At 34.7% G+C, this 22,493-nt stretch overlaps 2 protein-coding genes and 1 pseudogene across 2 annotated transcripts; all 3 read left to right on the top strand.

The window, feature by feature from the left end:
- Positions 1-2,157: 2,157 nt before the first annotated feature.
- LOC126625259 (uncharacterized) lies at positions 2,158-4,634 on the top strand (annotated as a pseudogene).
- Positions 4,635-6,194: 1,560 nt separating this feature from the next.
- Positions 6,195-7,598, top strand: LOC126625256 (aspartic proteinase CDR1-like). The gene has a single exon (XM_050294345.1). It carries the CDS (start codon positions 6,195-6,197, stop codon positions 7,587-7,589), a length of 1,395 nt encoding a protein of 464 aa, XP_050150302.1. The 3' UTR covers positions 7,590-7,598.
- Positions 7,599-14,017: 6,419 nt separating this feature from the next.
- On the top strand, positions 14,018-22,269 carry LOC126625257 (SH3 domain-containing protein 2). Its single transcript, XM_050294346.1, has 10 exons — positions 14,018-14,223; positions 15,862-15,975; positions 16,096-16,165; positions 16,242-16,390; positions 16,880-16,981; positions 17,064-17,258; positions 20,863-20,925; positions 21,034-21,159; positions 21,499-21,573; positions 21,934-22,269. Exons 1-10 carry the CDS (start codon positions 14,164-14,166, stop codon positions 22,039-22,041), a joined length of 1,062 nt encoding a protein of 353 aa, XP_050150303.1. The 5' UTR covers positions 14,018-14,163; the 3' UTR covers positions 22,042-22,269.
- Positions 22,270-22,493: the final 224 nt, after the last annotated feature.

The raw sequence follows: 22,493 nt of genomic DNA, 5'->3' as shown, positions 1-22,493 counted from the left end.
AAAGTGATGGAGAAAGAGAAGAGTTGAGGAGAAGAGAGAAAGGTGAAGAGATTTTTGGCCATTCCATTTGTATCATGGATAAGATCCATCAGTCTAGAAGGTCCCCACAAAATTGGTCCGTAGATGATCTAAATCCTTATTTATAATAGTTTAAGCCCATATGACATTCATAGAGAGAGAAAGAGAGAGAATGATAAAATATTCAAATTCTAACTATTTATAATGACATAAAGCCTATGTGACATTCATCATTGACCCATGCCTATTTAGTAAAAATATATCATTGATTAAGTCCAAAACAAAAATATGTCATTGCTATATGGCTTAATAGTTAAGTTTTTATTGATTTTTGGCTAAATTATTTTTTTTGAAAAGCTAATATACTTATATGAGACTTATATATATATATATATATATAAGGTAACTCACTCCAAAAAACTTGTTAGCTCCCCAAATTTAACCAAGGGATCCATTATCCGGTCAAATTTATATGTCAAGTGCTGGTTTGAGGTTGCTTAAATGTTTTAAAAGCAACTTTTTATAAAATGTTGGGATTAAAATTTTGTTTGGTAAATGAAAAAAAAAATGTTTTTTTTTTTCTCAAAATCATGGGGTGTAAAATAGTAAACATGAGAAGCCGTTGAAAAATGTACCATTCTAATAATTAGGAATGCAGTTAGTATATTCTGAAAGCATATATATATATATATATATATATTGTTAACCTAAGACCTCTCACTTACAAATGAAGATGAATACCACTAAACCGTAGTACTAATTAAGTTGCTTGTCCATGCAGATTTTTTAATGCTAGCATGGCTTAGAGGCAATTAGTGGAAAGTGGTTGTAGCTTTTAATTTTATGCATACTAATTCCTCTAATATGTTTTAAGAAGATCAGAGCTTCAATTAAATCTAAATTGAATACTTCGAAGTCATGTTTGATAATGTGTATCAAATTCTTATTCATGTCATCTCATTTATCTTCCCATTGTGGCTTGTGATGCTGTCGCCTGGTTGTCCATTGTTTTTTCGTTGTCTCGATGGTTTAGTTGGTGTCTTCAGGTACAACAACTACAACACATGTTTAATTTTCGTAATCTAATTTGTCGTTACATTGTTTTTCTTTTCCTTAATGAAAAAGTTGTATTGGCTTGTTGTTCATCTTGCTTTTTTATTTTGATTTAATATGGTGATTTCATGTATAACTTACATTTCCGGAAGACGGATGGTAAGGGATAAATTGGTTAAAGGTTGAAAAATCATAGGAGAGAGAGGATTTTTTATAAATACAAATGATATTTTACATTAATTTATGCTAAGAGGAGAAGCGTGAAGAAAGTTCACATTCTACCATAAAATCAATTGGCAATATGGAGAGTAACTCAACTTACTATTTATAAGCCCATGTAAGATTTCTCCTCCATTAATGTGGGACTAATTCTCAACACACCCCCTCACGTGTGACGAATTTTCAAGCCTAACATGTGAACAACACAATGGGGTGACGTGGAGCGCATGTGGCGGTTAGGCTTCACAAGCGAGACAACTTGCTTTGGTATCATGAAGAAAGTTGATGTTCCATCATAAAACCAATTACTAATATGGAGAGTAACTCAACTTACTTATAAGCCCATGCAAAATCTCTCATTCCATCAATGTGTGTGACTAATTCTCAACAAAGCAAAGGTATGGATTAAAAAAATAAAAAATAAAAAAAAGCCCGAATCACTAGGGCAATTTATCACTTTTCAAATTTGAAGTTAAGTATAAATTCGAAAGGAATTTCGGCATTTTAATTTAAATTTTATTTCGACAAGAAACTTTGCATTAACTTTCCAAATAAATTCACAGGACACCATGGTTTACAATTTTAAATTTCTTATAAATATTAAATTTCATCCGTTGAAGAAAACCTCAACGGCACAACAAAATAGAGAAAGAGCCGTAACAAACGAAAGCCAAGGAAATCTGGATAGACAGAACAAAATAAAGTTAAATCTCTGTAAATTAATAGTTTTGTACTAAGAATATGTATTAATTTTGCGGAATATTAATGAATTAATAAACTACTATCTTATCAGCTAATTAATCTATATATATAAAGGGAGAGCCCCAGTTTGGTGAAACATTCCAAAATACCAAGAATATCCCTATGTTTCCTTCACAATCAAAAACCAAAAAATCCAAAAAAGGAGGACAAACTGGTAAAAAACTTATAACCGAACATAAAACTGTATCGAAGGAAAAAACTAAATTTTTACTAAAAATTGAGAGCAAGAAATACAAAAAAAAAAAAAAAAAAAAAAAAGGAAATTAAACCGAATACTGGTAAAACAAGTCCACGTAATTGATAATTGACTAATGCAACGTTGGTAACTGGTCTTGATTTAAAAGAAAAAGTTGAAAACACAAAGAGACAGATGCAGTAAAAACACCAATAAAAAACAAAATAAAATTAAAAAATAGTGGAAACTGAGGAAAGAAACGTGGGAGAGAGACTGCTTTTTCCAAACTGCTTTCAGTTTAAAGGCTCTCATGTTATTGCTAATGGAATAAAACAAAAAAGAAAATAAAAAGAGACCTAATACGTTTAGAATAGAACTGCTATTCAGCAGTTGCAGGCTTGAAGTGTGTGAAGGAAACAGTTTTGAAGAACGATAAACGCGAACGTGCATGAAAATAAAGCAAACGTGGGAGAGGAACCGGTTTTGCGGGACATGTAAATAAAACACGAAATAAAATAACCTCAAGATAACAAATTCAAAATGTTATGCTAGAGCCTGAAGGAGAAGATCAAATTGGCGAAAAACCAATAAGAACTGGTAGTTCTGTAGTTCTCAATTATTAAATTTGTGTGTTTTGTTCTCTATCAAAATGCTTCTTATTCCTTATTCTTCTCATGCATTTTCACAGGATTATTGAAAATTCTGCACGTTAATTGTAGTGGTTTGATTGTGGTTTTTGTTCTCTGCAGGTTTTTCTTCCCTTATCTTATCAAATAAATCAATTGATAGGTTAGGCTTTCATTTTTTTTTATTTTTCTTCACGGGCCTTTGAAACGTATGTGCTATAGCTTTTGTGGTTAAAATCTTGGTGCTTTTTATTTCAATTTTCTTATTCTTTCTCTCTCCTTTTTGTTATAGGGTCAAGACAATTCTTTTAGGCTCCAAAGTTCAAAGGTCTGAGTAATTTTGGGTAAATCTCAATCTAAATTTACCTTTTCAGTTTTTAGGTTTTTTTACGGTTTATCTTTTAGGTGATGAATTTGATGCGGTCTACTGCAGCTTTCAGGATGTATATATGAGTTTGTATTTAGTATTTCTAAGTCAATTTTAGTTTTTTAAACTTCTTCCTTTGAAATTTTCATTGTGCGATTTTTAAATTTTGGTCAGATTATGAGTTTCAATTTTGATTATCTTGATGTCCTATACATGTGCTATGGAAATTAAAAAAATTATTTGTTTTCATTCTCAGGATATTTACAAGAATACCCACAAAAAAATGGAGAAGGAACTACCTATTGATAAGATCTCAAACAGACGTGTCTCTATTTTTACACTTGGGTGGGAGATATCTGTCGGAGTAAAAACTACTGATCTAAGCCAACTTATTCTCAAAGAGTGGAAAAAAAAAAGAAGCATGAGCAGTATGTATTCTAAATTCTTTATTAAATTTGTTACAAAAAATTCTAACATTATATGTACCTTCAATATATAGGTGGCGCATGAAAAATGTTGTAGAAGAATTAAAACCTTCAACAACTCCTCGCATCATACGAATTTGGAATAAAGTCCAACAAATTAGGTACAACACCATTTCTTACCTATTTATTTTTAATGGCATTGTCTATATCATTCTACAAATTAATTATCTCAAATTATAAAATTAAAAAAAATCTACAAATTAATTATCTCGAATTATAAAAAATAAATTATGGGTGCAGGAAAAAGATTAATAGTGACCAAACAACTTTTCTAAATACGGTAAGTATTCTCTTATTTTCATACGGAAGTATACTGGAAATTCAAATTGCATTCAATTTTCAAATAGAAATAAAATTGCATTTTTTTGTCAGTTTTACAAGCATCGCACCCGTCGCAAAGTACAAAGGTTGAAGTACAAGATTAAGGTAACATTTCTTACTATTTAATTTTGTAAACATGATTACAATTTGTTACCTCAAATTTGACAAATTATTTATCTTTCAGTATTCTAAAAGTATCTGGAGTAAAAGTATTGCCATCAGAAAATTGTCAAAGTTAAAGGTATTTAGGTTAAATTGCTTACAACCTTTATATTTGGGATTGTGCATTATAGTTAGACTTCTTATTTTATCATCATTACTTGCAGATTAACCATGAAAATCTAAAGCATCAAGTGCAAGCAAATGGGTGGCAAGCATGGCTTTGATTTCACACGTATCTGATGCCAATGTATTTCTGTTTGGAAGTAATCCGTCTATATTTTCAAGCATGGAAGAACCATTGGTGTTGCTGTACACAACTAAATCTCATGGCCTGCACAGCCTGCACTTGCAGAGAACCATTTGCACAATTATTGCCTTATATGTTGTTCATTTCTGTGATAGAACCCATTTTATTCCTGTTCTTTGTAATTCATATCATTTGATGTCTTAGAGATCAATGTGTTTGTGGACAGACGTTGTCTAAATTTATTCATTAAAACCCAATTTAACTTCAAAATTGTAGTTTTCCTACATGAATCTTTATTTGTGAATGTTGGTAATGCAAGTTACGCAACAGATAAAAGGAATAAGTTGATTTTCATCTTTTCATATCTTTGCAGAACCAAAGAAGAAAAATACAGAAATCAGGTTGTTCAAAATTTAAATTAATGTTGTTTTTTTGCTTTAATAGTGTTAGTTAGCCTTTTAATTTGTTTGTTTACATTTAAAGCTATAATTAGATACTCAATTTGATTTCTTATTCGCATGGGAAGAAGGATCAATGAAATTGGCAGTGTTCCCAATTAATCCAACCAGTTCTCTTCAGTTTTGCTTCTTCATTGTTTATACAAATAGATGGTGATGAATTTTAGGGTGAAAATTATTTTCAGAAAAAATTCTTTTCCTAAAATCGAAATTTTTATTGGGTTAGTAATTCATGTTTTCAATTTGCATTCTCTCTCCATTTTCAGTTTTAATCACATATTTGCATTCAATTAATTTTTAAATAATTTTTACGCAATTCTTTGGAGATGATTGAAAATAATGAGAAATTGTTGTGATGGACACACACCCACAATTTATAAAATAACCACTTAAGAAATATAAGAATATTTAAAATAACACATTTGTGGGGCGCGTAGCGCCCGTGATGCAAAAATGCCTCTCGCACGCACGTTAGTGCGTGCAGAGAGGCTAGTAACTTATTAATTTATCAAGTATTTCGTATTTTCTTCGATATTGTATATTGTGTTTAGTTTTTTGTTTTACAAACTAACAATTCTATTTATTTATTTAACAAGGTAAAAATCATAAATTTACTTACGTTTTTCAAAATTAATTATACTTGTTCAATTTAATGTACTACATTATTTAATTTTATGAATATGTAACCAAGAAAAACTCTTTTTTTTTTAACAAAACAAAACAAAAACCATAGTAAAAGGAAATTATTAATTTATATATTATGTGGGATCTATATGGATTTTTAATATATATTGATTTATATATTATGTGGGATTTATCTGAATTTTTCAAAACATATTATCTTATAATTTAGCAAATTATTAATTTAGTACATTATTTCAGAGTCGACACCGGCATCAGTTAAAAATATATATTATTTAACCGAGATTAATTATTAATTTATTGAGTATTAAATTATCGAGGTTCTACGAAATGAACAAATCAGTTATGTAATAAATACTCACATGATTTAGCCTTATTTGATTTTGTTACATGCCGATCAAGAAAATGTATCGTCAACTAATAACATCATTCAATACTATATAATAATTGGAATCTTATTTTTTCACAACCTTTTCATCGACCTTCAGCCTTTTTACATTTCTAAAACCGCTCTGCATGTTGATCTTCCAATTATAATGCCATAATTGAATTTTAACCATCACAATGTCTATAAATACTTGTTGCAACACCAACGCTTTCGTTATTCCAACTTCAATCGATCCTTCATGAATCACCGAACCAAACCAAGACAAACTGATATGGCGACCTTCGCCCTTTCTGCTTGCAATATGATTCATTTTCCACTTGCCGTACTAGCATATTTCACTTTGCTCACGCTAGCCAATAGCCACGGTTTCACTGCCGATCTCATACACCGTGATTCTCCGCTCTCTCCCTGGTACAATTCATCCGTCTCTCGTTACGATCGCTTGCATAATGCCTTTCGCCGTTCTGTCACTCGTGCCAATCACTTCGTCAAGCCAATAATCACCTCATTATCGTCGTCGTCATCAGCAAATATCCAGTCCAGAATAATATCAAGTGCTGGAGAATACCTAATGAACGTATCAATTGGGACCCCACCAGTTGAAGTTCTCGGAATAGCTGACACAGGCAGTGATCTCATCTGGACTCAATGCAAGCCATGCAAGCAATGCTTCAACCAAAACCCTCCTCTCTTCGATCCCAAGAAATCGTCAACCTACCGCTCCATCCCGTGTCAGTCCAATTCATGTACTTATCTCGAAGAAGCCTCCTGCAGCACCGAAGACAACGAAGGTCATGAAACGTGTGACTATAGCTATCATTACGGAGACCGCTCTTTCACTAGAGGGACTCTAGCTGTTGAGACCTTCACCATTGGATCAACTTCTGGCCGTCCAGTTTCACTCCCGAAAATTCTCTTCGGTTGTGGACATCAAAATGGTGGCACATTTGATGAGTCCGGTTCTGGCTTGATTGGCCTCGGTGGAGGCCCTCTTTCCCTCGTTTCTCAGCTGACTAAATCGACCAACGGAGGGAAATTTTCCTACTGTCTGGTGCCCCTGGCATCGAATAGTAAGAATTCAAACAATAACTTGGCGAGCAAGATAAGTTTTGGCAGTGCTGGCATTGTTTCAGGTGCCGGTGCTGTTTCAACACCTATAGTTGCTAAACAGCCCGACACTTTCTATTACCTCACGCTCGAGGCCATTAGCGTTGGAGAGAAGCGGTTGGCCTACAAAACCAAATCATCACCGAACTTTGAGGATGACGTCGCTGTTGCTGCCAATGAGGGCAACATTATCATCGACTCGGGGACTACTTTGACCCTCCTTCCACCTGGATTTTACGAGGATTTGGAATCGGCGTTGGAGGTTGCCATTAACGCAGAGAGGGTTAGTGATCCGAAGGGGATTCTGAGCCTTTGCTTCCGAAGCGAAAGCGATGACATTGGTGTTCCGGTCATAACTGCACATTTCAAGGGTGCGGATGTAAAGTTGCAGGCAGTGAACACATTTGCCAGAATCGAGGACGATTTGGTTTGCTTGACAATGATACCGTCGAGTGACGTGGCGATATTTGGTAACTTGGCTCAAATCAACTTCCTGGTGGGATATGACCTTGAAGAAAGAACTGTGTCGTTTAAGCCGGCTGATTGCACCGAGCATTGATGAACAAAATTTTAGTCTGGTTCTTTTAAATTTCTCATCATCTAAAAAGTAATATATGTTATGAACTTTTTTATGCTTACAATTGGAGATTTAATGGAAGTTTTGTTGTTAGTGATATTTCTGGTTAATTGTTATCCCTGCACAAGCATGATTACCAACTTAATTAAGATTTAATTGAATTCCAATTTAAATTGTTAATTTTAAGTACAAGGTTCAGTTATCCATGTATTCTGGGTAACTGAACCTTGTACTTAAAATTGGACTACATGCATGTTCTTTTCATTGTCAATATTGCCAAATGTAGTGTAGCGAAACAAATTTTGTTCCAACTTGACTTAAAATTTAACGACATAGTTAACATTAATTACCCAATAATTTTTTTTTTTAATCGAAGCGATAGACATATTTCATGGATCGAGAACACAATTACAACACGGTTTCAAGATGAGTGCCAATTCGGTGCATCTTCTCCAGTGACTAAATACTTGATTTGGTGAGATAAAGCACAACAACAGAACAATAATAAATCCCTACATGGCCACCACAACAAGACACAAGAACACAACACGTACAGGTGTGTATCTGCCACGATAAATCAATGGTGACAAATCTGAAACCAAGGAACACACAAATCCAAATCGTTTAAAAAGTGAGGCACACAAACACAGTTGCAGGTGACAAGTCTGATTTCTGAGGTTCGAAATCGTTTTGGTTTTTAGTCAAACAATCATTTCAGTTTAGCTAATTTGAATCAATCACGATTATGTGCCAATTTATTGGATTTTTTTATTCTCTGATTATCCTCTGATTTAGTTTGAAACGTATCTAAAAAGTATGATACGCGTATCTCATCAATAAACAACGTATCCATTCATTCCGATATGTATCGGGTCCGTATCCGTATCCCTGTGTGTCAGATACGGGATACGTTGGCTTTTCCCTGTGTCCATGCATCGTAGGAAAAAGGTCATGAAAGTCATGACATCTCCAACATCGGCATATAGATCAGCAACAATCATGACCCAAGCAAAGAGAATCCTCACTAATTTAGCCATGGAAGGCACCAAGCCACAGATCAGGCCATGGGTTCGTCGTGAGTCTGCAACATTGCGACATCCATATGGATTCGTGACGGTCATGACCAAGGGGCGCTGGAATGACCAAGGAGAACGTGTCCACTATGGAAACCAAGTGGTAGAAGGCCCACCACAGGATTTTTCTCGGCTGCTTCTAGTAGCTGGAGGACACGGTGGGAGGTTTCAGTCGGCTGCGGTGGCAGAAGCTACTGCTATACGGGATGCTCTGGAAGTGGTGTGGAGAAGGGGTTGTAGAAAATCAAGATTGAATCAGATGCTAAGGTTATTATTGATATGATTAATCTTAAAACATGTTGTGATGCGGTTGTTGTTGAATGCATTGTTCATGATATTTGGTGCTTGGCGCGGAAGTTGGATTCGATGAAGTTCCTATTTGTGCCTAGGGGTGGGAATCGTGTTGCGGAAGCTGTAGCTGCCTATTTTCAAAATCATGGATACTCTATGGAATGGTATTGTATAGGGCCTATTTTATTTTGGTAAAATCGCCAAAATGGTCCTTGAGATTTGCATAACTCATCACTTTGGTCTTTGAGATTTCAAATCAATAAAAGTAGTCCTGAGATTGTCCACCATCCATTATTTTAACCGGAAAACGGCTCGAAATAGGAATGATCTTATTCTACACTTTCCTATCTTTATTTTTTTATATATTATGGATCAAATTTGATTAAGAAACGATCGAGTTACGAAGCTTTGAAAATTGCCAAAACTTCCGGCCAAGAGCTCTAGAACACTTAACGAAGTTTTTAACGGAATGACAAAAATGATGGATGGTGGACAATCTCAGGGACTACTTTTATCGATTTGGAATCTCAGGGACCAAAGTGATGAGTTATGCAAATCTCATGGACCATTTTGGCGATTTACCCTTTTATTTTTAATATTCTAGCAGCAGATCTAAACCTTTTCAATTGGACTGTTGATTTTATTGTATAGGGCCTATTTTATTGTTGAGTAAACTGTTGATTTACCTTCTGAACTTTCACCTACCTTTCAATTTGCTCCTTGAACTTTTCTATTGGAAGATAAGTTCAGGGAGTAAATCGACAATTTACTCTTTAAAAAAAATCTATCATTTGACCCCAAAAAAAAAAATTGTTGCTACCATGTTGCCACTTATTATGATCTAGTGGTATATTCCTCTTCACTGATAAATAAAAGTTTTTAGGTTCGATTCTCGTGATAGACAAATTTGAACCTTATTATTGCTAGCCTATTGTGAGGCTTAGCCCACTCTCTCATCCTTTAATGTAGATAATATCGTTTGTTCAAAAAAATTGTTGCTACCATGTTGTAGAAACTTCTACATAAATTTTTAGCTAAAAGCTCAGTTAAGGAGCCTACTGAAAATTTACTAGTTCAAAGTTTCTCTGAAAAATATTGACTATTTTGGTTAACAATGTTTTTCTCTCGGTGATGGTTGTAAGCCTATAATTGCTTGAGATTAAGTCATGCAATTCCTCCAAACCAGCTTTTCGTGACCGGGTAGGTCGTCCTCTACAGCACATAATTATGGAAGAGATATAAGGGCCTCCAATGCTTAGAGCAACTCCAACGGGAGCTAGAGCCTGATGGACCAGCGACTTTGATGACCCAATAGCCCCAGCAATCCTCTCCAGCCCATGCGGCGATTGCGCAGTAGGGGGCCCGAGCGAGAGGCCAAGCTCGAATCGGTGGCCCAAGAGCTCGAGGTAGAGGTGATGCAAGGCTAACATCAAGGTGACGTCAACCACAATTTAAAACATGGGTAACCAGACCCCTAGAGGGAGAACATTGGAATATTTGGCAGGAATTCATCCCAATTCCGATCTCAACTTAAAACTCCATTAAAAATTGTAATTTCAGCACAAAAATGATGCTAAAATGAAAAGGAACAGATTTTACCACTGTGAGTAACAACCTTGGTCGAGATTGGCCGGGTTTGGTCACAGAGCTCGTCGGATTTTCTTGCTGGATTCTAGAAAAACGAAACAAAAAGCATGCACAGCGAAAAGAACAAAATTTAGCCATTAAGTCTTCACTCCGAATCACAACACCAACAAGAAAATCCCAAATATTCAAAGGAACAAGGAAATCTCACCTGAAACTACAAGCTAAAGCTTGAAGCTCTCAGGTCTAGGATCACTGCACTTCCCAGTGCACTGATGGTGCATGCAAGGACCCAGTTATGCTCCTAAAGTTGCCAGGAGTCCAAATATACAAGTTCCAAGTTCACGATGTGAAGAAATGGTTGGGAATTATTGTGATGCTCTCAGTGCTTTATTCGAAATTACAAATAAAATGATTTTGTATTATTTTATAAAATAAAAAATACTAATATTTTATTGCTTACTGACATTGCTATTTAGTGTAGGGGTGGAGATGCAAAGGGTAATTACTGTTCATTAAGGTAGTTACAGCTTATTGGAGGTTGTTCAATAGTAACTTGCCCTAGGGGGCATTTGCAACGGTGGAGTTGCTCTTAAATCAGTCAAGTATTTGAGAGCGAAGTTGATAAAAAAAAATGCTCTCGTACCTTAGAGGAGAGGTCGTGATGTTGTAATATAGTCGTATTATATGATCTAATTAATTTAACAGAAATATTTGGAGATGACATCTATTGATCCTTACTTCATGTTTACCTCAACTCTTACCTACCTTATAGGTAGTATCGAATATGGATCGAGTTGAGGTTGGATGTGTCCGAAGAAAGTTGAGGTTTCACCATAAAATTAATTGGCTAAATGAGGAGTAGTTCAACTTACTCGTAAGCTCATGCAAGATCATTTCTTTCATTAATGTGAGATTTATTATCAACATGCCCCCTCACGTGTGGCTAATTTTCAAGTCTAACATGTGGAAAACACAACGAGGTGACGTGGAGTGCGTGTGGCTGTTTGGCTTCACACGTGCGCCTTGATACCATGAAGAAACTTGAGGTTCCATCATAAAACCAATTGGCTATATGTGGAGTAACTCAACTTACCCATGCAAGATCCCTCCTTTCATTAATGTGTGACTTATTCTCAACTGTATCCACATGGAGTTCATAAGTCTACTTGATCTTGGTTGCTAATTTTCAGGTGGCTCACCTACGTTTTGGTAACTTGACCCTAGATCCGACTTGGTATGAAAAGGCCGACCTGAACGAAGTTAAAGTGGGAAATGATTTTCACAAATCCTTTTTCTCGCACTCATACCATCTCCAATGGCAGATGCGAAAATCTAAATTTTAGAAATTGGCAACTTAATCCTCTCCCAACCCAAGCCCTTCTATTGCAAAAAATTCAATTGCTCGTCTACACGGTGTTAAATTTGCGAACGGTTTTTTGAGTCGCTAAATGTTGCGGGGCCGATTGATCGGGCCGAAGCAGCATGCAATTTCCATGTCGGGCCTCACCTTTGTTTGCTTGTTCCATATATAGCTGAGATGCTGAATTTTAGCTCTGTATATTTAGCATTTGCCACTACAGCTTTGGAGATGCTGTCGAATCCATTTTTGATATTGCATATGAATCGAATAAAGCAAAAGAAAATTAAAAGACCATTTTCAACGTAATTGTGTAGAGTTTGAATCTGATATATAGAAATTAGGTTGATTCAGTCTGATTCGTACAACATTATTGTTATTTTAGTTTGAGTTTAATAGTTGTGACCCAATATTCTTTTCACAAAAATGTTATCTTTACCATCTATTTGTTCATCTCTCATGTGTTGGTGGAACCTTGAAATGGTACAAATAAATAGTAAGTGTATTAATACTCTTTTGTTCATAGCCAAACTCATAAGACTCATGTGTTACATTCAATTATTGGACTCAAAATTTTCAGCTTACAATGTAAAAAAAAAAACAGGTGTAAAAATCATTTTTCGCACTATTTATTAAGGAAAAATTGGTCTTATATTAAATAAAGGTTTATTAATTGAAATGCCTCATGAAACAATGAACAACCATTTAGTCTCAATTTACCTCATAAAATTAGTTTTGCCTCATTTTGCTCTCTGAAAGACTGAAACTATCATTTTCAACTCTTTTAGTCTCACTTCACCTCATTTCGTTAAAGAACTATTAAATTCAAGGGTATTTTAGACATTTTATTTTGTACACATCTATTTACCTCTAGCCTATGCACTAGACCAATCTGAATTCTATTTTTGACAATTCTAATTCAAGCTCATTAGTTTTGGCCATTTAAAAAAAAATTATTCAATCAATAGAAAATTCAAAGCATCAAAACATTATATCAATCAAAATAAGGGTTACATTTTTGTTCTTAGTAATTTCACTTGCAAGGCATCCATGTATTGGCTAGAAACTTTGCACTTAAAAAATACTATTACAACAAAAAGGAAACATGATCAACCTATTTCAAAATATCTTTCTAATCGAAATTGACCTAACCGTAAGTTTCACCCATAAAAAACATGATCTCGTATCAGTTGCAGAAAATATAATCTCAAAAAATCCATTAAGCTATCATGTCCAAAATTCTTTCCAAACCAAAAAAAAATCATTTAAAGCAAATGTGCATTGCAAACCAAAGTTTCACATTGTTACTTGAAATTTTTCTGTTGATTGAATAATTTACTTTTAAAAAGCCCTAAAAATCATGTCTTTGAATTAGAGTTGTTAAAATTGAAATTGAGATTGATTTAGTGCGTAGGCAGGGTGTAAAAAATAAAATATCTAAAATACCCTTGAATTTAACAGTTTTTTAAGTGAGTGTGGTGAAATGAGAGCAAAAGAGTTGAAAATGTTAGTTTCAAGAGGTAAAGTGAGACAAAACTAGTTTCAAGAAGTAAATTGAGACAAAATGACAGTTTCGAGGGTATTTCATTTTGGGTGAATTGTCAATTTAGTCCTTAACTTATCACCTTAGTGAAAATTAGGTCATTGAATGATTTCTTTTAGAAAAATAAGTCCCTAAATTTATTAAAAACTGCTAATTTCATCGTATTATTATATTCAAAACTATTTTATCTAATTTTTCGTCAATTTAAGTCACTTGTCACATTTGAGAGTAAAATACCGTCATTTTCTTACCTATAAACCCTTTGACATTTCATATAGGTTACGAATTTAACGTTTAATTTACTTTTCAAAGTTAACTCCATACATTATTCTCCATGAAAAATACCAATTTGCCCTCTAATATGTATCATATGCAATTAACATGACTTAAATTGAACAGGGATGTAATTAGTAGATTTTTATAATTCAACGATTGCTTTTTCTGAAAAAAATAATTTAATCAAATAATAATTTAGTGGCTAAATTGACCGTTCACACCTTCATTTAATACGCGTTAAATAAAAGTGAAATTGTTCAATTCAGTGACTTATTGACTCCCGAAACCAGAAAGTGACACCCATCATACTTCTTTATAGATTCGCTTTCTTTCTTGTCTGTGTCGCCACTCGCCAGTAAAAGACTAACAGCTTTGTCTCTGACCGCCAAGATCAATCGATATCTAGCGCTAGAGCTAGGGTTTTACTGTATGGAGTCCATACGGAAGCAAGCCAGTAAGCTCAGGGAGCAAGTCGCAAAGCAACAGCAGGTTTGCTTTCTCCTTCCAGATTAAGTGCTTCTCTTTGTTTTTTATTAATGGTTGATTGGATTTAAGTTATTCCAAGTTTGGATTTTTTTTTGTTTATTCATACATACAAAGTTTTTCCAATCTTGCTCTTACTTGGAAGTTTGTGTTTGCGCTTTACCGGTTATTTTTAGGAAATTTTTTGGACTCCTTTGTATAATTTTGTTCAGAATTCATTACATATAATATATATATATATATATATATATGTATATATATCTACATATAACTACAATATCACCAATGTTAACGAAAAGTCCTAATCATTTCGATTACATAAAGAAAACCCATTTTGTTCAGCAAACAAAAAAGTGCTAATCTTTTCGATAAGATACAATACTTTTGTTTTGTGTAAATCATAATGGATATAAGTTGAAGAAAAGATACAATCTTAATCTACAGGAAATTCAAATTGTTTCCATGTCCATAAAAAAATTTTGTTAAGAATTTGGAAATGTGTCACCTGATATATTTATAGGTGATCAATGGTATGGTACTTCCCTGCTACTGTGTAATGGGGAAAGGATCAGATGTTGGGAGGATCTGTAGTTTGGAGATTAACCTTTAGCGTCAATTTTTCTGTGGCTTGATAGACTATCCAGATTTCATAAATTGGTCGTAGCAGGGTTTGTTCTTACGCCTTTTGTTTTGGGGAATTGGGATTTAAGATTTAGAAGAAATTTGAACAGAAAAAGATAGAGGAGTCATTTGCTCTGCAGGAGCTATTTGAAAGTTTGTTTGTCTTTAGATTAATTCCTCAGTGAAACTCATCATGATGCTTAAGGACTCTGGGAGGGCCACGTTGTAGATTGATCCTTGTGTTGTGTATATCATGCTGGATTTTGTAGATTGATCCTTATGTCGTGTGTATCATGCCTTCTAAAGTTCTAATATTAAAACACATTTTTCTTTTTAAAACAAGTTAGGATATATAGAAGTTCAAAGAGGTCGCACTTGGTGCGATGGCAAATGCCTTCGCCCATGAGCGGTAGGTCTCGGGTTCAAGACTTGGGAGCAGCCTCTCCATAAAATGGGGGTAAGGCTAGCCGACATTCACCTCTCCCAGACCCTGCGTAAAGCGGGAGCCTTGTGCACTGGGTACGACCTTTAGGATATATAGAAGTTCATTAGAATTTAGAACCTAAGTTCCTGCTGAGTTCAGGATTTTAGTTACTGTTGCTCTTTCAGTATGAAAAATGAATTTGTACTGTTTTCTCTTACTCCTTTGATGATTTAATGTAAGATGGACAAAGACAGTTATTGAATTCAATTCCAACTTCATTCACAATGTCCATTGAACCGTTCATAGTGCGTATCTTGCTGGTTTGTGTTAAAAATTAATCACAATTTAAACCCCCAGGAAAGTGATCTCAAGTTTACATAAAATAGGACTTGTGAACTTATCGCTAGAACCTAAGGTTCCTGCTTAGTTCAGGAGGACTTTAGTTACCATTTCAGTAGTAAAAAATTATGTACTAGTTTCTTAGTCTTGTGATGACTTAGTGGAAGACGAAAGAAGACGTGATTGATTCAATTATATCGACAATGTAGAATTGTGAATAAATTCATTGTTTTAAACTTGCTGTTTTGAATACATTGCAGGCTGTGTTGAAACGGTTGGGAAATTTAGGTAATGAAGCTGTTATGATTGATGAAGAGGAACTTATGTGTCACCAAAAACTTCAGGATTTGTATAATTCTACGAGGGCTACAAAGGTACATTTATCATGCCATCATCAAGTTGGCTATCATTTAACTACTGGTTCATTCTATTAGACATCACTATTGAATTACTCTTACCAAGTTCTAATTCTAACAATAAATTATGTTACCCAGCATTTTCAGCGGAGTGTTGTTCGGGGGGTTGAGGCTTTTATTTCTACTAGCTCAAAACAAATGGAAATAGGTCACTGCTCCCTCTAATTTGCTGCATTTGATTCCTTATACAAGTCTAGTAGATAAATTTTATCTTGATAATTTAGTGAGAAAGTTAGCTGAAAATTGCTGCAAATATGGAGCTGAAAATCAAAGCACTAGCACTCATCTAGCAAGGGGTTCTGAATACTTTGGCACTTCATATAATTCAATTGAAGATGAGAGAGAGGCTTTTCTTAAGGTCCTTGGTGAGCAGGTAATTTCTTCAATGTAATTTTTTTCTTAAATGTTTATAAACATTGGAGAAATCTCAAGATATGGCCATTGATTGAAATCAACATTTTGAACCAAAAGCAACGTACACATGTAACTTGTGTGTGCATGTGTGTGTTTTTGAAAACAATAAGCCATTTTGTTGGGAAATATGATCTGTGACTTCTTTTAATGTGGTGAATTCAGTTAGCTATATAAGCAATGAGTTTGTTTTACTGTTTGAGAGGCGTTAAGCATATGGGATACAGGTCAGGAGGTAGCACTGTCACATCTCACTAACCCACTTAACTTTAGTGAAGGTGGTAGTATCCCAAGGCCCTTTGCACAATGACAAGAGCCTTTGCTAATTGAATCATAAAAGAGCTTTTATAATGCTATACTTTACCAAAATCTATAATAAATTTTTGAGTTTCTTTCATTTTTTTTCCGTTCTTTTTGGTTTATAATCATGTCACAGGATTAAAATTTGTAGGTTGCTGAACCTTTACGGGCACAAATAGCAGGGGCTCCTTTGGAGGATGCTCGTCACTTGACTCATCGTTATGATAAATTGCGACAGGAGGTGGAAGCCCAGGTATATCTTAATGTCAATTGGTGTATCTAATGGTTCAGGAACATGCATTCTCATAGGAAGTAAATATTTATCTTCTGATTAGGTGGCTGATGTATTGAGGCGTCGATTGAAATTCTCTTCAGTATCTGTAGAGAGTTCTGTGAAGCTTCAAAATGCAGAAGCAAGATTGACAGAGCTTAAATCTTCTACAGTGGCACTTGGGAAAGAAGCAACTGCCGCAATGTTGTCAGTTGAGGATCAGCAACAACAGATGACTTTTCATAAGCTTCGTACTATGGTATTGTTACTAATTGTTTGTGAGGACTGCACATGGCTATTCTATTACATCTTGGTTGCCATTTATGGATATAAAGTTGATTGTTGTCTATATGAAAGGCTTATTAAAGTAGTTACTGTTCTGTTTGTTCCCTGAAGATTTTATGTGATCAATGCTCCTTCAGTTTGATTAGTCTAATATGCATTGACTGAATTCGTGCTTCTTGTGCGAACCCCTATGGGAAGTTTGTTTTTCCCTGTTTAATCCATAAGTAATTAGTTCATGTCATTATAGGTGTATAATTTTTCGTTTCCCTATAATAGAAGGGAAAAAAAATCTTTACAACCATAAGAATCGATGCATAACTAGCTATGCTTCGTATTTTTGTGAAAACCTCATGAAAAATTGCAATATCCAGAACGCAAAGAACAGGGACACCCAGGAAACAGCTGCAACTTATTTACCTAAGGGAAATGCAATACATAATTGAAGATGTGCAAGCCATGATCTTCTCATATTTTAGGATGTTGTGGATGCATGGAAGATTGAAGATACAAGTGTTATATGTGGAAATGTACATAAATAAGGATGTGCAAGCCATGATCTTCTAGGGTATGCATAGGAGAATTACTTAAACCTAGTGCTTTATTGTAAAGAACCTTCCTTGTGTTTCCATATTGTATAGTTTAGCATTACATCACTCAGTCAAGAGTAGTGTTACACCACTAGAGTAGGAAATGACACAAAAAGAGGAACAGTATCTTCATTAATTGCATTTTGTTGGTGCTGTCAATGTTTTGTTGATAATAGGTTCCTTCTTTTGTCTTTGGTCTTGTGTTGCTTTTGTTATTATAGTCTCATTTATGAGCTTTATGTACTTGCAATTTAGGGCGACAAAGATGTACTTCTGTTTTCAGGTCAATAAAAGTTTGTTTGGTGTTAGAAACAACAATGTTTAATTAAAAGAATCTCTCTCTCTCTCTCTCTCTCTCTCTCTCTCTCTCTCTCAACATCATTGCATTACAGCAGAATCATTGCCCACTAGATATTAGTTATGCATTTTAGTTTTCTTTAACAAATTGGTTTGAAGCCACAGAAACTCAAGACTTAAAATTTAAATTCCAAGTCCTAAACAGCTTGTTTTGGTAAAAATTGGTCACGCATTTGAACGGTGTTAATGGGTGTTTGAACAATGTTGGCATCTAGAGTGTAACGCGTCCAATTGTTCGGTTAATTAACCAAGGAATATATGCACGTATATTAAGTTTATATGTACATATCTCAACACAACACATGTTTGTATGATTTATGTAGTCTACTTCTCAATGTGATAACTTGAAGTCGTCAACGAGTTGTCAAAATGATGGAAATTTTTCCCTGGGTTGTTATGCTCTCTTAGCCAGTTGTTTGGTGGGATGTCCAAACCTTAAAAACAGTCTGGGCCAATGGTAGAGAGTTTTAGACCATACTCATAGGAATTATAAATATGTACAGATTTCTAACATTGGATACTAATGTACAAATAGGGGCGGATAAATTCAGGATTTTCCTGAAGGCTTTTGGGAATGTGAAGGTTTGTTTAAAGGATTATCCGGTGACAGGGCTGTGTAACTACTGGTTTAGCGCATATACTTTTTTGCATTATTTTGTAAAATTTGAAGTTGTATACCTGTCTTATAGCAAAGGTTCGACATAGCAGGCAGTGATGATTTCATCTATCTTTTCTGATCGTCTCAATGATTCTCGCTTGTCTATATCATCTGTTGGAAATGTGTACTTTGTTTATAATTGGTTAGTCTGTAGGATGGAGGGGTATACTGGTATTTTGGATGTACACCGGATTTAATTTCATACAAGCTGTCGGAGGGTCATCCAAACTGCATAAGTGGAGTCAATGTTTCACAAATTTTGGGATAGGCATATATCTTTAACGATCCCGAAAGGTTTAGCATATGTTGTAAGTTATGGGCAACCCTTCTTATTTATCCTTTTGAGTGACTCGTTATCAGTTTCTCTCATGATCGAAGGACGTAGTAACTGGTTAGAACTTATAAGTGTTTCCTGCAGTTTCTTGTGGAGGTGATGCTGCTTGTTTTTCCGTTTCATAGCAACCCTACATGATTGATTTTTTCTCATAGTATATTATGAGTGAAGCCACGTTCTTTGTTTTTTGGTAAATAAGTGAATCCACATTTGATTAGTCTTTCTTCTTTCACTTCAAATTCTTTTCAATAAATTTCTCATATGATCACTAGACCAGTTATTCCTTCCATCTATGTCGCAATACTTGCCTTTCTTCATTATCCAAACTTTCTATTGCCTATTCCATGTTTTGATCACCTAATTTTTTCAATCATATGACATCCTTCTTTTTATGTACCATAGGACCTCACAAGAAGAAGAGGACTGGTGATGCATTTGAGTGGGATGCTTACTCTTTTCTTGGTGGTGACCTATGGGTGATATTGTTCTTAAACCCAAAGTTCCTTTAATCAAATGGTATTCTTATTTAGCATCTGTTACCGCAGCCCCTTACAATTATTAAAATAAATGCATTAAGGTTTAGCAGATTGGATCATAAGTTGTTTTTTTTTTCCTTTTTCCATCTAGTGTCATGTTTTTGTGCGGGATGAAATTAGTGCTACAAAAGAGATGTGAAAATAGGGTCAACTTATATAGGCTAATAACCTTGTCGAACAAACAAACAGTAGTAATAATGAAATCCTAAAGCATTAAACCCTAAACCCTAAACCCTAATTTTATTCCCCTTGACTCCTCCTGAACCAAGAACTTTCATTTGGCGAATTTTGGTTTATAAATGTTTGAGCACTTGAGTAACTAATGAAAGTCATGTTTGCATCTTAATGTCTTTTCATTTAATATTTCCTAGTTTTTACCACTTTTGCTAATTCAACCCCACAAAATTTTAAGTTTCGATCATTCTGTACTGCTGATATTATGAAATGTTGTATGTAGTTTCTCTACCATAGCATCATTTTATATGTAGAATTCTGAAGAACTGGTATATATATGATTCCTTTATATTGAGCACCAAGGAAATAATAGTGGCTCATCTGTCAACAGAGGACCTTTTGGAAATGCTTGTAGGGGAGCGTTAAAAACGTTTGGGTATTGAAATGCATTTTTGGTGTTGTTTGACTGAGATTGTTAAAGGTGCTTTATGAGTCATAGATGCACATTTTTCTGCTGTCATGAGAGGTGCTTCTCAAGAAGCACTTCCATGTTGCATTTCTAGGAAGCATTTAATAGAAATCTCAATCTGCTTCTATTGAAAGTGCTTACAACAAATGCGCATTTGAGTGTAAGTGCTTCTAACTGAAGTTTAAATGCTTTGCTTTAGCTGGAGAGGGTGAGTAGATTAAATGAGAGAAGGGCTCATCACTTCCAGGGTAAATAATAATTTTCAAAGCTCAAGGGTCAGAAATTCTTGCTATTGTGTATCTAAATATATAACTGTAAAGTTATGGTGTCTGTAGTACTTGGTGGGTTTGTCATTACTGTAATAGTTTATCATACTAAATTTGGCTAGGAACTGGTAGCATGTTGTATTTTTCTTCCGAGCTTACATTTCTGCATTTGACTCTAATGAAAGTATGTTTTGCAGGTTGATGCGGAGAGATCATTTCATCAACATGCTCTTGCTATTTTAGACAAGCTACATTCTGAGGTTTGCTCTACATAGCCTGGCTCTGTATATTTTTATCATTATGGATGGTTTCTTATCTTTTTTATATACATAAAAGTTTGTGAATACCGTATTATTTTAAATGGTCAGATGATTCTGGAGAAGCCACCAAATGAATTCTCATCGCAATCGGTGGAAGTGCATCATGATACTATTTCAAATATATCTGATGATCATGGACAACTTAACCAAGATGGCACTTTCTTCATTGCAAGAGTAAGGCCTTTGAAATCCTTGAAATTCTATTCCCAACAACCAAAAGAAAGTGCTGCGCTCGTTCATTTATATCACAGTTTCTGAATTTATTTTTTCCTAGTTGGTTCCCATATTCTTCACTTCTGAAAACAACATGGATTCTAAAACTAGTGCTTTTATGGGAAGCAGCAAAAATGACGGTATATGAGTTTTCATCTGTATAGAAAAGGCCGTCGACTGTTGTCATATTGACTCCAATTACAAATTTACAATAGCCTTATAGCTCACTGAAACCAATCTAAAATACCCTGAAATTCTGAGCTTTTCTCGGTGTTAATCCTTTTTCACATCATTTTCCAGGCTATTCACCCGTTTGAGGCTCAAGCGGATGGAGAGTTGAATCTGTCCGTTGATGATTATGTTGTAGTTCGTCAGGTAGGTGAACCACCCCGAATTTGATTTCTGCTATGGCTTCTGCATAAATGTAGACTTTTTATTTTTTCAGACAACCAAAGTGTGCACTGCTGCTCTCTCTGAGTTATTATATTTTCTATAACAGTTAGGAAAGGAAGGAAATTTTGGATAACTAGGCGGGATCATTTTCCTAACGTTGTTTGAATGTTTAGTAGGAGGAATGAATGAACTATTTTGTTCTCTTATAGTACAGCCCTTGTATAAAACATTTCTTTTTTCGTTTGCATCTTACACATTCAAACAAAAGAAATTAAAGCGTAATCCTTCTCCGTTTATCATTTGGTGGCGATTTTAATTTTACGTCATATGAATGTGTTATAGGTCGGCTCTAATGGATGGTCTGAAGGAGAAAGCAACGGCAAGGCCGGATGGTTTCCATCTGCATATATAGAGAGGCAGGAGAAAGCGCCATCCGGCAAGTTAATGTAAGCGAAGTTCATTCACATGTTCCCCACACCTATATAAACTTGGTATAAACTGTATATACCAATTTTTCGTTCTGTATAATAGTTCGTACGTTTGGACGGGTTGCTCGACCATTTCATCTACACACGGTGTGAAGAAAAATATTATATTTGTAGTTCAAGTAATTTTGGTGCAATATTGCTCTAATTCTGGATGTATCATACTTTTGTCAATCAAGTTTGGCCTTGGATATGTTTGGTTTTTGTATGATCACTTCAGAATTATATCCTTTGGTTTTGGAAAAGAAGTACAAAATATATGTTACAAAACATGGTTAATTTCTAGAGGAATTTCTCCTAAATATATCTTAAGAAGGTTGGGTAGATTAGGCAAAAAATTGACTACAAAATTTCCAATCGTACAAAACCACGAGATCTTTATCAAAGTTTTCAATAGTATATATAAATATTAAATAT

Source organism: Malus sylvestris, chromosome 6, assembly GCF_916048215.2.
Source record: "Malus sylvestris chromosome 6, drMalSylv7.2, whole genome shotgun sequence".
In the NCBI taxonomy this organism is placed as follows: domain Eukaryota; kingdom Viridiplantae; phylum Streptophyta; class Magnoliopsida; order Rosales; family Rosaceae; genus Malus; species Malus sylvestris.
Note: the sequence above shows the minus strand (reverse complement) of the source record. Positions and strands in the feature narration are given on the sequence as shown.

Coding starts and splice junctions, on each gene's coding strand:
- LOC126625256 (XM_050294345.1), top strand. CDS start 6,195: ATGGCGACCTTCGCCCTTTCTGCTTGCAATATGATTCATTTTCCACTT.
- LOC126625257 (XM_050294346.1), top strand. CDS start 14,164: ATGGAGTCCATACGGAAGCAAGCCAGTAAGCTCAGGGAGCAAGTCGCA. Junction 16,166..16,241: donor CTCAAAACAAATGGAAATAG/GTCACTGCTCCC, acceptor TTGATAATTTAG/TGAGAAAGTTAGCTGAAAAT. Junction 16,982..17,063: donor GACAGGAGGTGGAAGCCCAG/GTATATCTTAAT, acceptor TCTTCTGATTAG/GTGGCTGATGTATTGAGGCG.